This window comes from Falco cherrug, chromosome 1 (genome assembly GCF_023634085.1).
Source record: "Falco cherrug isolate bFalChe1 chromosome 1, bFalChe1.pri, whole genome shotgun sequence".
Lineage (NCBI taxonomy): Eukaryota > Metazoa > Chordata > Aves > Falconiformes > Falconidae > Falco > Falco cherrug.
Window position 1 is genome coordinate 33503836 of NC_073697.1, and position 17870 is coordinate 33521705.

Consider the following 17870-nt stretch of genomic DNA (forward strand, 5'->3'; position numbering starts at 1 on the left):
CATTAAATGTAGTTTTTGTATGAATCCTGCAATATGCAGCTTACAGGGATGTGATACCAGTAACTGATAGTATATTTTTGTACTCTTTTGAAAATCATGTATGTAACAGATCCTTGCTATTAATTGTGCTTTTGTTTGAATTCTAGAACCGCCGCTTGAATTACCATCTTTCTATATGACTCCATCTCAGCGTCAGGTTGTCTTTGAAGGAGATAGTCTACCCTTCCAATGTATGGCTTCATATATTGATCAAGACATGCAAGTCTTGTGGTATCAGGATGGAAAGATAGTGGAAACTGATGAGTCCCAGGGTATTTTTGTTGAAAAAAACATGATCCATAACTGCTCACTGATTGCAAGGTGAATCCATGAAGAGAAAATGTGTTTCCCACTCCTTATTTTCTTCCCTGATTTCACGACTATTTCCATAACCAGTAAGGCCCTCAGTGTCCTTGCTGAGTGGACATACATAGACAGAAACATCCTAAGCAGGGAAGTAATCTGTAACTTGACACATGTCTTAAATCACCTGTGTTTGGTCAGTGTCAGGTGTGAGAAGGGAGTTCTAGAGATTTGATTAATGAAACCTACCTGCTTAAAACAGGATTTGTTAGAGCAGGTTGCCCAAGACTGTTGCAGTTGGATTTTAATTATCTCCCAAAGATTACCCGATGCAGTTCATGTAAAATACGTTTGTGGTAGGATACATTTGTTTTCTTGAAACATTAAAATTATGAAAACAAGGCATTTAAGTGAACTACTCATAGATTCTTTCCTCTTCCTTTTGAGCATACCACAGATGGTAATATTGAAGTTCTGCAGCAGAGATCTATAAGTATAATCTGTACTGCCTGCAGCAGATTTTTGACTCATTCAACATCTACTGCTTAAATATCCTGTAATTGTATTAGTAAATTAGGCCTTCTAACTTCATCACAAATTAGCATTTGGGAAACTATTTTAGTTTAGCCTTTCTGGAACAACTATACAGATTTTGTGTTGAAGAGCAATGGTAACGCCTGGGGAGTTTGGACTTCTTGCCTCTGCTTTCTGAAGTCAAGGAACTTTTTTCCAATGGGTGTTCTTTTTCCTTCTTACCTTGTCAAAATCGAGAGCTAGAAGGCTAGTAAATTATTTCTCTCTTAATTACAGTAATTTGATTCATAGATAGTTCTAGTTTTGTAAGATCACTCACAGTTGAATGTAGTTGGCTGTTTCTTCCGTTGACTTTCTGTACTTCATTAATCTTTTGGTAAAAGTTAATCTAAATTTTATTGCAAGAAGGACTGTCAGGTTTTGTTTGTTTTATCTTCCCAGTGCACTGACAATCTCAAACATTCAGGCTGGCTCCACAGGAAACTGGGGCTGCCATGTACAAACCAGACGTGGGAATAACACAAGGACAGTAGACATTGTGGTGTTAGAAAGTTCTGCACAGTACTGCCCTCCAGAGAGGGTGGTGAACAATAAAGGTGATTTCAGGTTGGTAACCTCAGTTATTTTTCAGAGAAAAGCCCATTGAATTTTATTTTTAACTAAGGTATTATGCTTTAAAGGCCTTATGTGGATGTTTATTTGTAAATGATGTGTAATATATTTTTAACTGTTCTAAATTAGTATGTGTTGAAAGAAGGGAACACAGCTATACTATGAAATGTTAAACTTCGAGCCTGTTAACTCATGTCTTTGGAAGAGATGAAAGTTAAGCCATGATATTTGAAGTATATAAATGAAATTACTGGAATAGAGTAAAACTTCTAGATGATCTGTGAGTTAAGAGTTGGGATTTCCCCCCATTTTATCATTCTTTTTTTAGAACCCTCCTGCTTCTATACAACAAAATCACTATATAAGAAATAGTAATATGGGGGTTTTTTTCCCCTGTAACAGAGTAAATAATATGAATGGTGCTTCCTTTTAATGATTGTTGGGACTGTAGTGGCAGCTCTGATGTTCCAATGTGTTGAGTATTGCAGAGTATTTTATCTCTTGTTCTTAACTCTTCACCTGTTTTCCCTCTTCTGATCTTTCTGCTGCTGGTCACTGTAACAACACATTACTCCTGGAGGTGCCAGCTGTAACAGATAGCTTCTGTATAGATGTATGTAAGGTAATTCCCTTTATAACTACTCTGTGTTGTACCTCCCTGCAGTAGCTCCTACTGAGAATTAGTGTATGTCATAGTGTATGTTATCACTATGGTTTGTAGGGTTTCTTAATGTCGTAGTAACTGCTTTTCCCACTCATTTATTTTCACTTGTGCTGCTTGGCTATGTTGATCTGCTTGATCTTTTGCTGACATTTATAAACTTTTCTTCCTTTCCCTATGTACGTTAGAGTTCTTTAAAGTCATCTTTCTATATGGCTAATCTAAGACCATAAATCTTTTATTTTAAGAAATGAAAAGTAAGTTAAAGCATGTTGCTGAGACATAGTTTTTGGAGGGAGAGAAGACAAGCTTTCAAGTGCAGAAGGCCTTCTCCAGTTGTAGCAAAAAATTCAGGTAAAGTCCTGGCTGGGAGCATTTGTTCTGAGTTCATCTTCTTTATGTTCATCAGTTGGACAATTTGAGAGGAAAGGTAGCTGGGTATGAGGAACTATTAGTAAGGGAAATAGTGTTAAGATCACTTGCTGTACAGAGGCAATTTGGAACTACTGAAGAGCTTCGCTTTCACATTGTAAGGAATAATTTATGTAATAAACTTTGTACATACCCTCTTTTTAAACCATGGTGGTTTCAACTACAGGGATGAGCATTACATTAGAGAATGAGAACTTCCTGTTTAAGGTAAAAGGTGAAGAAAGTCAAACAGATGCATGCTATATTTGTCAAAGAACACACCTATTTAAATCACTTACGCATCTTTTTATGATACAAGTGTGAATCATTCTTTGATATGCCAATAGATGTGAAAACAGATGGTAAAGACTTATTTCTGAGTGTTTTCCATTAAATTAACCTGTGCTGTTCAGTGGCTGTTCAGTGTAATAGGATTTACCCCCTCTGGAATTCGGTAGAAAGAAACAAGATTTCAGGAAATGTTCAGCTTACCAGAAAGTTTACTGTCTGGAAGTTTACTATAACAGACTTCCATTTGTAGTTTAGGTAGAGTAATAATAAAGAGCAATTTTTCAACTTTGAGACCATATGGAAATAAGGCTTTCACTAGTGAGAAAATTGTTCTGAGCAGATGGCTGTAAATGATCATAGGTGAATTTAATTTTATAGTTGGTTTTTTTAGTTGGAACTGGTTAGTCATTTTAGCTTGGAAGCTGTTTCAAAACTGGCATCTAGATTTTTATCCCTTCAGAGATGGGATAGCAAAGTGTAGCGGAAGATGTTTATCTTCAGTGTCTTTGGCTCAGTAATAATAATTTAGCATGAGTTTATAAAGATTAGGCAAAAACTGTTTTCATCATGGAATCTTTTTTTTAAAATTTAGATATTTTAAGTCTTACTCGGACATATTCAGATGTCACTGAATATGTTACAATCCATGATTAAATTGAAAATAACAGTTTGCATGTTAAAATGTAACCTAATGCGTCTGCTGCAGTAAATCATTCAACTGTTATGTTTTGAATAATTTTTTGATGGTAGTTGATAAATTCTTTCTTAAATTAAGAATTATCCTTTTGAAAACTTACTGTCTGTGTGTAATTAATCTTAAAATTTTAATTGTCATGCTGAATTTAGAGAATTACTAAGATGTAATAAGAAAAAAATATTAGACTACCTGTAAGTTAATGAAATTATGATATAAAAACTCATTGAAACTGAAAGTTGTGGTTGGTTTAAAGAAATGAATGCTTTCAAAACAGAATTAATATGTATGAGGGAAAGGATTCTTTTATAATGTCATGGTCTGGCGTTTTTTTTTCCTGAAATGAAATTGCAGTACTTAAATGTAAATGAACCATCTTTTCCCCCACAGCTGTCTGCTCTCATGTATATGTGATAAATTTTGAGCACCTAATTATAAACGGTGATGAAATAGAGTGTTAATACAGTTCAAATTTGCACTTCTGCTAGCAGCTGGCTAAACTGTGAAAGATATTCAAGCTTAGGTTCACAAGAAATTAGAGTGCAGCCAAACTTATGTAGCTTTTGTTTGCATTATGAGAATTTCATGTCATTAGTCACCTTTTGAGCCCTGCTGAGGGCTTGTCCTCTCTGGCTTCATGGAAAGTGGAGAATGTCTCATCAGCTTACCTCATACAGGTATTGGGAGGAACAGTTCATGACTGAATATGGTCCAGGGCAACATCCACAAAAATGGGGAAGAAGGGAAGTGTAGTTCCAGCTGGAATCACTTCCCTTATCTCATCCACCACTGGGCTGCAAAGAAGCACGTACCTGCACAAGGAGAGGAAAGGAAAGAGGATAAGGCACACTGTTCCCCATGACGCACTGCTAAGTGACACTGCACATTTGTGGGTTTTTTGTGTATGTGCGATTATGGTAGAAATTTGGGAGTCTTGAACTGCCCACCTTCTGTATTCAGTTTAATGGAAAGCTTTCTAAAACATTAGACTAATAATTTATTTGTTTTATTAGTAAAATGGTTCTGTAGACATGTAAATTTGTTACAAAGATAGCACAGACTATACAACGGTCTGGCATTGCTAATGTTCTTTTGAGAGGATCGTGGTAAATTATGATAAAATGTTGTGTAGGGAGATGAATGAAAACTAAATGCAGTAGGAATAAAAGGACGATAACAAAAGGGAAAGAGATGGATAAAAAATAGGGGAAATAGGGAGAAGAACAGAGAGAGAAGGCAAACAATCTTGTGATAATCTAATAACCTTTGAATTCATATTAAACGCTGAATCTCACATTTTTCCATTTGATGGCTACAGAGGTCCCAGAAGATACATACAACTTAGAAATTATACTTGCTTGAAAGTATAGTAATGAAAGCCCTCCTGAAAAACTTGTTTTTCATTTGAGTCCTAGTGTTTCACTCTGGTTTCTCTTTTTCTAATTCTTTAGGTGTGAATAGTGAGGAAAGCACTATGCTATTTTTCAGTGAAAATATTTGTCTTGGAGGTTGTGTCATACAACATCTGTCAGGGCTGTAAGGTGAAACATTTGGTCAAAACGGAGCCAGCCACACTTTAACTTAAAATGCTATGGGAAAAATACAACTTTAAAGAAAACTGAAAGGGATATCGGTTTCTGTCTTAACAGACAAAGTGGCGTCTTCTATGGAAACAGATATCCCTTTCAAAGTGGCGTCTTCTATGTGGAAACTTAACACAACAATTTCGGTGTTGATGGAACTGTTTTGGAAATGATGTTTTGGCAGTCCAGTGTCAGCGTTTCTGGAAACCTGACTGCTTTCTGGAAGCTGAGGTTTGGGTGTGTTAAGCAAGGTATTTGTGCACCTGTGTGTCTTCTAACAGCTGTGCCAGATCAGTTGTCGTCCTCATCTGCCTGTTTTCTTTTCGGCTTTGTTCTCTGAAGAGAACGTTATGTATCCATAAGGAGTGGGAGCACAGAAGTAGCTCATCTTTGTACTTGTCTTTCCAGTCTGTGTTGATCAGACTTCATTTTAATTTGTCCATACAGAAATTTCAGAGACTTAGATAACTTTGTCCTGGTTTCAGCTGGGATGAAATTAACTTTCTTCTTAGTAGCTAGTACAGTGCTGTGTGTTGACTCTGATGTGAGAACATGTTACTGTATCCCCTTTCCCATCCTTTCTTCCCAGCGGATCTGTAACTTGCTCTGTCCATGATCAGAGTGGCCAGACATGACCCAAAGTGATGCTTTTGTTAGCTTGCTCAGGTGCAGGTGATGCTGCGCCAAGGTTGCAATTCACAAAGACTGTTAACGGTTTTTCTAAGCAAGATTTCCGTCCTTTCTGCTGGCTTTTCTTCTGTATGGGAAAAAAGATGGTAAATAACTTACCATTGCAGAACCTACACTTGTTGTTGTAATTAATTTACATTCTCTAAAATACCTATATATAATTCCTGGCATTTAAAAACTGCTGATCTTTTTTTTTAATCTTTCTTTTAACCTCCATCATTGCCACCAATTCTGGTATAGTTTTCCTTTCTGATAAAGGTTGAATGGTGACACTTCTGTTAATTTCTTGAAGTGGCTGCTGAGGCTCTGATATTTGCTAGGCTGAGTGAAGCTCTGCTACAATACCCAAATAATCTTCTGTCTCTTCTAGTATTCAGATACTATGGTGATAGTCATAATAAGTCTCCTTTTCGTAACTAAGTGATGTCACTACAATATGGAGAACTGATTTGTAATGCCAAAGCTGTTACAAAAGGCAGTAAAACTTAAGCCTTTGTTTTCTTTTTTGGTTTGTTGTAATTATCGTTTAATCTTTTCTGTAAGATTCCTTAGTGACTTTGAATTCTTTTATGGTTGTTGCTATGACCTGTGCGTTTTAGGAGTGCTAGCAGCAGTTACCTTCAGGTTGCTTGTTGCCCAGATGGCCTGGAGTGAGAGTCTTTCTTAAACCATTACTGAACATGCAGAAATTGTTCTGCGGGAGCTGATTAGGAATAAATAGGAAATTGAGATAGAGAAGACTTACGGTATACCCCAAAAGATTAATCTCTTGCATTATTTAATATAATTGAGAAGTATAGCCTTTTGCCTTGGTGCATCCCTGGAGTTATTCTCTTCTTTGAGAAAGAACTGTGATAAATCCCAGCATCTTCAGTAAGATAAGTTACTTAACTGATGAATAAGGAAGGAATATTAAGCTGACTTGTTCTGTTTCTCTGTTTTAACAAGATTACTTCCATTTTAGTTTCCTGAAATAAAACATACTTCAAGGTATTTACTTCATCCTCCTGAAAACATGGAAATATATTTGGGAAAAAGAATTATATACATATCTATATATGTTCTGAGAATTTCTTCATTTACATGATAGTAGCAAATAAATGACCATTTACTGAACTGCAGTCCAGGTATAAGAGCAACCTTTAAATTACAATGTAACATAATTTTTTGTTTAACCATTTCAATTCTTGGAGATGGCTGCTTTGTGCAAGGCCCTTTGAAAGACTTAAAACTGAAGAAAAGTATGTTAGCCCTTAAGACTGTTCAAGGAGCTTGACTTAATAATGGTGCAGGCAGCCTGGGATGATCAGATGAAGCTCTGTTGCTCTCAGTTCTAGTTAAACCTTCTGTGTTGGGTTGTCGGATTTGAAATACTTAGTATTCTGCAATTTCAGTATGTATGCTTTCTGCTTTTAAACTTGGAAGTAGTAGTGTTCTGAATGATAAAATACTGCTTACAGATACCTTAACGGGGGAGAGGGCCAGAAGCAGGGGCAGGCAGACTAGCTGGCATTCCTTGTCCCTGTCCCTGTCTCTCTTCTCAGCATTGCAGTTTAATTCAGATGTGGTTTCCTTCTATTCTTTTGTTTCCTTTGAATCAATTCTGATGTCATGAGTGATCAGTGCACTAAAGGTGTATTGCAACTTAATTTTTTGTGTTTATCCTTTCTTTCATTTTTATCTGTATATTTTTATGTAGATAAAATATGCAGTAAAATTACAGAGGAGAAAGTTGAGAGAATCTGAGAAGTCTTTCTTAAGAAGTGCTTAGTTCCATGTACCTTGAGTGAAAGGAATTGTTTTCTACTTTCTTAACATTATGAACACTTTATTTTCCCTCTAATATCTATTTGGTGTTATGTTCAGTTGCAAAATTGGTCCAAATGGTTGTACTACTGCTACATATAAATATAGTAATCTGTTCATATCTGCAGTTTAGTATTGGTATGAATGCAGTCATTTGAAAGTTACATTGATGCATGTGAACAGGACGAGCAGAAAGCGTGCAGGGCTTTCTACAACTGGTTTTATAGTGTTAATACGGAATTTTTCATTAAGTGGGCAAGTATTATTTTTTTTAAAAAAAAGTATTTTAGTAATTTTATAGTAATTTTTTCCTCCACTTGCATACCATTAGAACTCATTCTGTTAATAGTACAGAAATATGAACAGCTTGAAAATACTGAAGGCGAGCCAAGGTGGCCCTTTAAATAGTTTATAGAGATGCTTAGGTTTGAGTATCTCTTTATTTCGTGTTGTAGTGCTTAATCCTTTTATTTACTTGTCATGTAAATTTGTCTGATTTTTTTTTTTTTTTTTTTTTTGCTTTTGACTCCCCAGGTGGCCTAGAACATTGGCAGGCATCACAGCATACCTGCTGTGTACACGTTATTCTGCTGGCAGTGGGATATATCCTGGCAACTCACAAGATGAGCGAAGAGCCTGGCGCAGATGTGACAGGGGAGGGTACTGGGCTGAAGAGGACTACTCCAGGTGCCAGTATGCAAATGATGTGACTCGAGTTCTTTATATGTTCAATCAGGTAATCTGTGCGTTTCTGTAACATCAGATTCTTTAATGAAAATACAAACTCAAAAGTCCGTTTTCCTTTTTTAAGCTGGTAATACTGGTGATCTAGATGGATTATGATGAACACATGCCTCTGAGTACAGCACTAGAACTTGTAGGTTTATGTTGAGTTTGGTTTAATACCTGTTTTGAGTGCCCCTAGACTGAAAGTGTACTTGTGTAAAGCATAAGAGAATGGTACTTGTCATGATTGTTTTGTCAACTGGATGTCCTGTCTGTCAACTGGATGTCCTGTCCTGCCCACATGCCATAAAGAAACAAGGCTGGCTGAAGTTGTCATGGAGAAGAGCTATTTTAATTATAATAATAAAGAGTAGTCAAACTCTGCTCTGTCTCTGTTGCTGTAAACTTCTAATAGGCTCAGTGTGGCTGATGACAGTTAACTACAGTGAAGGCAGTGAGTATTAACTAGGTTTCTCTGGTCTGGTAATACTCACCAGGATACAAGAGAGTATTCTAGATTTTAAATGTAGCTATGAAATGAAATTTTTCAGTTCCAAACTTCGTTTGAAGCTTATCTCTAATGCACAATTTCATGAACACTGTTCTGCAGCAATATACCCATGCACTAATGTACCCGTACTTGTATGTATAGGCACTGTATTGTAAAATAATCCATAAAGCTTTTAACCTCTGGCTTGAGCTTCATGTTTTCCAGTGCATACTGTCAGATCACTAGCATCAATGCAACAGGTGAAACTGTGGAGAGATATGAGAATGTGTTTTGGGTGTTTGTGTTTGTTGGGGTTTTGTTGTTGTTTGGTTTTGGTTTGGTTTTTTTATACAGCTATGCCACTTGAGTTGATGATGTTAGTAGCACCACCCATGTTTAACATAATAGGGAAGGATTGCTGCGTGTTACGTGTGTTCGAAGTGTTTCAGTGTGTGAGCTCACATTCTTTTATAGAAAACTTCACAATGTTTTTCAGGAGCACCACAGGCCCTAACTGGGACAATCATGATCTAAACTGAAATTTGTCCTTTGGATATGACTGATTTATCCATATAGTGAAGCCTTGACATTCAGTGGCTTGGCTAAATCTAGTTTGAGGCAAAAACGTTGAACTGCATTATTGTATAGACAGGTTGTTGCTGACTTGCTCGCTCTGTGTTCAATTACTTCTTATTGCAGACATAGCTTTTTGTCTTCCTGAAGGGTGAGAGGGAGAGAAAGGGAAAGGACTGCCAGTTCTGGTCCAAGATAAACTTAGGGGTTGAAATAACTATTTGTGCTCTACTGTTCACATTCTTAGGACTAGAGGGGCATGCCATGGCTTGGTCACAAGGAACATGTTTGAGGGCTGAAATGGAGGGTGGTGGTGCTTAATGACTTGTTGACAAGTGAGAGCTGATGCTGGGGATCCCTTTGTTGTCCCTTTATGGGACCCAGCAAGGTTGAGTGTTCGCTTATTGAAAGTTTTGATGCTGCTAGCTTGCCTTTTCACTTGGGAATTCACGTTTTCCTGCAAGGCCTGTAACAGCTCAGTGCTACTCCTGCCTGTGTACTGTAGCCCAGCTTCAGAACTGCAGCTGCTCAAAAGCATAGATTATTCAGCCTGTTATAATTGCTTTTGGTTTGCCAGCATTTACAGGTTGTGTAAGAATGCAACCAACTTCATGTTAGGAGGTTTAAAATGGAAGGGTCAGATTGGTATCTTCAGAAAAGCGGAAGTACGATTTCCATATGTGAAGTAGATAATGCCTAACCTGCTTAAAAATCCATGTGCACAGGTATGCTACACTGAAAAAGAGGTTTCTTTTTTTTATTTTTCAAGGGAGAAGTGGCATGTTTTGGTTTCAGAAGTTATTTTTACTTATTAGAGCCTTCCTCTTTTTACCGTGTAGTAGGTCTGGAATTCTTAGCAGTATTCTGCACAGAAATTTATCGTCTCAGAGTCTAACATTAAATGTAATATTATAAGCATCCTTAGATCCTTTGAGCATTAGAACACTGCCAAGCAATTTAAATCAAGTAGAGGTCTAAGTTTAAAATAGTGAAGCCTTTGTAACATTTATACAACAGCATTTATATTTCACTGTTCTTGTTTGTGTATCACATAGGTGAAAGTAATGTTTGAAGAACGAGTTCAAAGAAATTATACAGAACAACTGAATTTGAAAGTTGGCTTTGTTCAGTGTGTGTTATGACTTTGAACTTTATTTACACTACAAATGCATGACTTCTAGTGTTTTGAAAAAAATATCTTACATTAATTGAGGTCAAAACGTTGTACAAGTGCTAAGACTAGCAGGGACAAATACATAGTTGTGCTTTGTGGCAGATTGCAATTTCAGTAGGGCAGACTAGATATCTGTACACCCAAAAACAGAGATACAGAACATCTCTAGTTTGGATTATGGATAAAGGGCATCTATACATGAGCTGATAACATTTGCACAGCTTTCCACTGTACTATATGAAATTTTTTGGGTTTGGTCCCTGCTGGCTTAGGCATGTTGATGTGGCGTACTGTTTAGTGAAGGATTTTCCAGCATGGTGCTTGTTTCAGAAATGAAGTAATGAGCTTTGTCATAGAGAGGATCTATCTTGTTGGGGTGGTTGTGGGCTTTTTGTGGGTGTTCCATTCCAAATGCTTCCTGTAATTACAGAATCAAGAGTAAATGCTACAGCAGTGGTGTGTCTGAATTCCTTTTGGCTTCTCTTGCTATAAAATGCTATATTTTAGGAGTTTTGTGTTGTCATGCCTAGGCTCTGGTGAAGAGGAAAATAAGCGTTTGGCAGTACTTTTTTTAATTTTCTTTTTTCCTTCCTTTCTTGGTAGAATGCCTCTTTCCTAGGACAATCTGGCTGCAGGTACAAATGCTGGTTCACTGGCTTGTAGGAAATGGTTTTGCTAACAGATAGGGTTGTGGTCCCTGGCTACTTAAAACACTGTGATCCCTGTGGGAATTGCTATCCTCTTTGGGAAAATACTTATTAATTGCTAAAGTGTTAGCTCTGTCTTGTACTTAATTTTCACTTCTTCAGAATGCTTGTTTGTTCTCTTTGTAGATGCCGCTCAACCTTACTAATGCAGTGGCAACAGCAAGGCAGCTCTTGGCTTACACTGTTGAAGCAGCAAATTTTTCTGATAAGATGGATGTTATTTTTGTGGCCGAAATGATAGAGAAATTTGGAAGATTTGCTGAAAAATATAAAGAGGTAACTGGATAATTAGCCATCACTTTAAAAATAAAGTGTTTGTCCTTAAGAGTTCTGAGCAGTGAAACCTTCTCAACGTTAGATACAGGCACTGAGTTAGTGGATTATCAGATTCTATTCCATGTTTTTGTTTGTTTAGTAGGTCCCTGATGTTGCTGACCCATGGTCACAGACTTTGCATTCGCGCTGAGATGATCCAGCATTCACTGGACCTGTAATGTGAGTAACACCTCTGGTCAGCACTGGAGCAGGGAGATAGGTACAGTAAGTCTGTTTTTATTTAATATGGAGTGGGTCACACAGGTTTTCATTGGTATGTTCTTATCTAAAAATACAAATAATGAAAGCCTCAGAGATCCTCTCAATAATGAATAACACAAGACTTACCTTCTCCCCTCCCACCATGGTAGGCTGTCTTTATTCAGTATTGAGCTGTATCTCTAAGGTTTTCAGTATTCCTGTATCTTGCAGGATGTAAGACAAGACATTAAAATAAAATCTTAGAGAACGCTCATTGTTGGGGAGGAAAATGCAAGTGGCTGAATAGGCCCACCAGTGGGTGGGAACTCTCTGTTTCACTGCTGAACAGAGGTTATATTGATCTCACTGTACAGTGCATGTTTGGAAGTTGGAGACCACAATGCCTCAATTTTAAACTTGTGAAAGTAAAAAAAAAAGCCAAATTTTCCCATCCACTTTCAGCAAACCATAAATGCTGGTTCTAAATTCTTTGTGGAGCTCCTTGGAGAATTTTCAGGAAAAATCCCCTTTTCACAGTCATAGTTTGGAATTTTTTTAAAATATATTTTGGAGTTATACAAGCAGTTCATTGAATGGCTGGTTTTGTACACAGTTGAAGATAGAAACGTATTTTGGATTGCTGCGTGATTTGCTACATTATAAGGGTATTTTTTTCGTAGCTGTGACTTATTGTCTGGTGAGTGCCACAGTCTGGCATTACTTTGCCATGTTAGAAGGTAATAGACTATATTAATAAAATCTAAGTAAAATTCATAGGTAATTTCAGTCTTTGACAATGTATTTTTTTATCTTAATTTGTTTTATCTGAAGTCAACCTTTGATTTGCTGGTATATTCAAGGAACGTGAATTATTTCTTATTAGGGTATTGCTCAACAGACTTCTCCTTGACACTGTTTTTACTCACTTATACCATCTTATTGTCAGTTCTTTGGTTTGTGTAACAGTGGCTATTCTGAAAGATAAATACTGTAAATTATAAACAGCTTCATTTAATAGCTTTTTGATGTCAGAAGAAACAAACTCAAGACAAATATTCAGAAAATTCTTAGCAGATTGTCTTAAGTTTGAATGCAGTTGGGAGAACTTCCATGTACCTTGATAAATGGGGGGAAAGATAATGTGTAATATTTTCTTAAAAGTATGAAACATGAATCAGCTTGAGTCCTGTGAGTTCAGGATCTTAATCCTGATAATTTACTGTAAACCCACCATTTTTTGATGCATAAAACACGGTACCATTTTTCAAGTAGTAAGAAGTCGTAAAAAGCATCTTCAATTAACTTTGATTTGTTATTGAGAATTTAATGACGAGAGCTACACCCTGCAAATGCTGCTTGAGGCTCTGTGTTAGCTGTTAAAAATGTTTACTGATTGTAGCTTCTGTCTCTAAGACAGTTCTTAAAACAGTAAATATTTTTATAATCTTGTTCTTGCCTTTATTTTCAAAGACTTAAAAAAAGAACAACTAACTACTGTGTTCTCTCCTTATTAGTAATGTTCTGAAAAGAAATGGGGAAGCCTGGATGGTAAAGGACGTCTTCCCCACCCCACCCTGTCTGTCTCTATGCAGAAAATTCCACTCCCTAAATTTAGGCACTGTGAATTGCATTTTCATTTGATTCAACTAGAAAATACATGCACATTCACTTTTTGTGCAATATTTGTCACAGTTTCTTAAATGTTGTGAAAACCCAGTGTAGGTCAGTGCTGTTAATGTAGATGCTCATTAATTTTGGCAGAGTTGTGACCTAAATAAATGAATTCCCTTTACAGTTTGTATTTGTCTGTCATGCAGAAGGCAGTGTGTGCATAAACTTACAACAATGTAATTGGTGGTTTGAAAGCAGCTCTGGTACCTATGGGTATTTGCTGTCTCTCTTGTTTATAACCTGTGACCTTAAAACAGTTCATGCAAAACTGAAGGCAAAAAAGAAAAGGCAGACATAGTGAAAGGAAGAGAAGTGGAAGGGCTGTGTTAATTTTTGCCTGTGTTACACTTTCATTATTGTCTTCCCCCATACATGCAAATGATATTATTGTTGATTTATAGTTCATTTTAATGTAAACTATTTTAGATTTAAAGTTGATTATAAATAGTCCTTTTAAATAGTACAGTAGAACGTGGAGTATTACTCTTTTGGCTTGTAATGAAATATCTGTATTTCTCATGTTTTTGTTTTCCAAGTATAATGTAAACAGAGAAATTACACTGGCATAACATTTTTCTTGAATGAAGGTAAATGTCAGAGTCAAAGTATGTCAGTATCTCAGCATGACAAGCGGTGATTGAAATGGGAACAGCTAATTTCCTTTTGCCGTTTGTGCTGACAAGTTGCTTTGTATTTTCTGATAATGATTCTATTTGATGAACGCTTTCAAAGATATAAAATAGTCTTATTTCTCTTCCCTGTTAGCTTGGTGATGTGATGGTGGACATAGCAAGTAATATTATGTTAGCAGATGAACGTGTTCTGTGGATGGCACAAAGGGAAGCCAAAGCTTGCACTAGAATTGTACAGTGTCTACAGAAAATTGCTATGTATCGGCTTGCAAACGGAGCTCAAGTTTATTCTACTGTAAGTATAAATTTATTTATTTAGAAGACATTTTGCTGGCTCTTGAGTTTCAGTAGCTTTTTATTCCTCTTAATAGATGTTGGCATTATCTGAAATGCCTACTATTTCTGTAGGGAGAAGAGAAATACTCTGAACAGATTTATCCCTGCCAGATAAACAGAAACAGTTTTCTGGGTGTTTTTTCTGTTAAGGCAGAGAATTCCTTTAAGACTATTTATTATTCTTCCTGTGGTGTGTAAAGTTAATGAATGTTTGATTATTTTTCTTGTTGTCACAGTATTCTCCAAATATTGCTCTTGAGGCTTATGTAATAAAGGCTGCTGGTTTCACTGGGATGACATGCACCGTATTTCAGAAAGTGGCTGCATCAGACCGTACAGGACTCAGTGATTATGGGAGAAGAGATCCAGATGGAAATCTAGATAAACAATTAAGCTTTAAGTGCAATGTTTCAAATACGCTGTCAAGTCTGGCTTTAAAGGTCGGATATTCATTGTTTCCCTACTGACTTTGTAACATCTTAACTATGAATCATTTGGAAAGCAAGTTTATATAATTAATTTCTAATGTTAAAGTAGTGTTTTTACATCATCCAGAAAGACAGTGACAAGATAATTAAAATGACAAAGGATAGTAAAGTTTGATTATAGGTATTTTTTAATGGGTAAAATTTGTAATGAGTGGTGTGGTGTTCTTTATTAAAACTTTTTAAGTTGAAAGATGCTTTCTCAGACCTTTTCCTAAGTGTGGAAGTGGAAATGCTTCCTGGTTCATAATAAGATTTGGCTTTATTTTGCTGTATTTTCACCTTCATTACAAATTAAATGAGATATTACCAGTCTCCTTAAATACCTGAAATATCTGAAAATCTGCTCAGAATGATACTGTAATTAAGCATGAAGTAGAAAAGAGACCTGAAAGGTTGATTTTATTTCTGTATGTGTGCATACACACATATATATGTGGATGTGTATAGAGCGGAAACACTTCTGCATATTCTGTAAAAGTATTTTTTCAGTTACATTCCCCAACATACCAGTTTACTTTTATCACTTAATTTGCTTGAATGTCACTGCAGGGTGTATGTTTGAAATCATATTTATCTAATTCTATGAAATTACATGCATGCTTCCCTACCCAAGTGTAATTGATATGCAAGTTACTAAAACCTGTTTGTATACAGCATTTCATTTTGAATGGTACTAATGTACAACTACAGCACTTCTGTTTGTCTGCTTGTCTGGGTTTGCTGCTTCTAATGCCAACAGTCTAATCTGGAAAACTCTTCTAATGCTTTACTGATATCAACTTCAGCTTTACTTTCTGTAACAAATAAGGTAACTACACAATCATAACTTTTTTTTTCTTTTTAAAAATGTGTTAAGACTTTAATAACCTGATTCAACTATTTTATCATGGATTACTTGGAAACACTGGATTTGCCAGAATACATAGTCTGTTAAACACGTTCATCTCTTAACACTGTTCACTTGGAGGAGTTGCTAATTTAATCTCTATAAAGAATTTCATTTTCAGTTTAAAAATCTGTTTATTTCTAGAACACAATTGTAGAGGCTTCTATCCAGTTGCCAGCTTCCCTTTTCACCCAAAAGCAAAAAAGAGAAATCAGACCAGCTGATGAGTCTGTCTACAAGCTTCAACTTATTGCATTTCGCAATGGAAAGCTTTTTCCAGCAACAGGAAATTCAACAAATCTGGCTGACGATGGGAAACGTCGTACAGTTGTAACACCAGTTATTCTTACCAAGATAGGTTTGTTTTTTATTACTGCTTTCCTATTATCTTTATAAATTAGAAACATTTTTTACTCCTTTGTTTTGACTAGTGCATATCTCATAAACAATTTTTAGCATCTAATCTCTTACTTGTTGAGAAATTTATGTGCAAATATATTTCTTTTGTAACAGATGGTTTAAACCTAGCCAGTCACCATGTTCCCATAAATGTGACACTGCGGCGCATTGCGCATGGAGCAGATGCTGTTGCAGCTCAGTGGGACTTTGATCTACTTAACGGACAAGGGGGATGGAAATCTGATGGTTGTCGCATTCTTCTGTCCGATGAAAATATTACTACCATTCAGTGCTACTCCCTCAGCAACTATGCCGTTTTAATGGTATGACACTTAAAATTACATGTCTCACTAGACATAAGAAACAAATCCTCAGTTTTTGCTTGTGTTGATACAGATGTTGATGTAAGATGAGATTTGAGTAGAGTTAATCGCTGAATGTACTACATGCAAAAGAATTTTCACATGAAAAGTACTATATTATAGGAAGCCATTTTAATGAACTGCTTAACCAAATGAGCTTTTGTGAACTTCAGTCTAATAATGACAGTTTTAAATAAAGAAAGGTAACAGTCAAAAAAGTCCATCTTCTCTTGTTAGACTATGTTTGTTAGTTCTTTCTGTTGACAGAAGTGTTTGCCCAGGTTGTGGTGTGTTTTTTTTCCTGTGATCCATAACCAGAGATGGCAATTTCACTGCAAGTTAGCTATTCATTCACGAGTACATAGATCTGTGACCAGAATACATGGACTGAAAAAGGAAAAAAAACCCCAAAAAACCAAACCCCAAACCCCCACTTAATTACTCTCCAAAACATCCTTAAAATGTTGCTTGAAATATTGCTTAAAAAATGGTATCTGAACTCTAGTGTTAGCATATTGATGTCAATTAAATGGTTAACCACTTCTAAAATGTGACAGTTAAAGGAGGGAGCAAGACACTTTCTTGTAGTGCTCTTCAGTTACGAAGTTAGATTTCTTCTTGGTCTGTTCTCAGAGCTCTTCATTTCAGAATTTGGCTTGGGAAGTTTCCCCTTTTGCAGATGGTGACTGCTACCCTGCTTGTCAGTCATCACCACAGATGCTAAATGATAAAATGTGATGTGTAAAAATGGTAGGCTAGTAGGAAGCTGAAGTAGTAAGAGGTTTAGGAAATACTGTTATGTGTAAATTTGGTATGGGTTTTATTGTGGTAAATGTGATCTGTGTGGAATTAAATTAATATTATGTAATCGTACATGGAAGAAAGAGGATTCTTTTATGACGATCAGTGCTTGAGACTTTGCTGGTTTTGGTTTGTGACTCAAATTTTCAAAAATCTTCCTTTTAAGATAACTAAATAGTTAATACAACTACGTAAGATAACTAAATAGTAGAGTTGCCAAGCTGTTGAAGAGCTCTAAAAGAGGAACTTTTCATCGTGCCTCTGAAGGTACTGGTTTTTAAATGACTCCAAACTTTAACAATCGTGGTTCCCTTCTTTGATATTTTTAAAATATACAATCCTTTCCTAAAACATAACAGCATTCTTTAAAACGGAATTAAACTTCATTTGTATGTGTAGTATGCATGTAAAGAGAGATGATGGTTTAAATTGGTCACATTTCTGCCATCTGGAGGAAGAAAAATGAAAAGCATATTCAATCTCCT

The 17870-nt window shown here is 36.2% G+C and overlaps 1 protein-coding gene across 1 annotated transcript in view; it reads left to right on the forward strand.

The window, feature by feature from the left end:
• The window catches only part of ADGRA3 (adhesion G protein-coupled receptor A3), a 56640-nt gene that overhangs the window by 27737 nt on the left and 11033 nt on the right, over positions 1-17870 (forward strand). The window contains exons 7-14 of the mRNA XM_055712945.1: positions 147-360; positions 1318-1482; positions 8159-8360; positions 11421-11570; positions 14247-14408; positions 14686-14889; positions 15968-16181; positions 16337-16545. Coding sequence (XP_055568920.1) covers positions 147-360; positions 1318-1482; positions 8159-8360; positions 11421-11570; positions 14247-14408; positions 14686-14889; positions 15968-16181; positions 16337-16545 — 1520 coding nt within the window. The remainder of the gene's footprint in view (positions 1-146; positions 361-1317; positions 1483-8158; positions 8361-11420; positions 11571-14246; positions 14409-14685; positions 14890-15967; positions 16182-16336; positions 16546-17870) is intronic.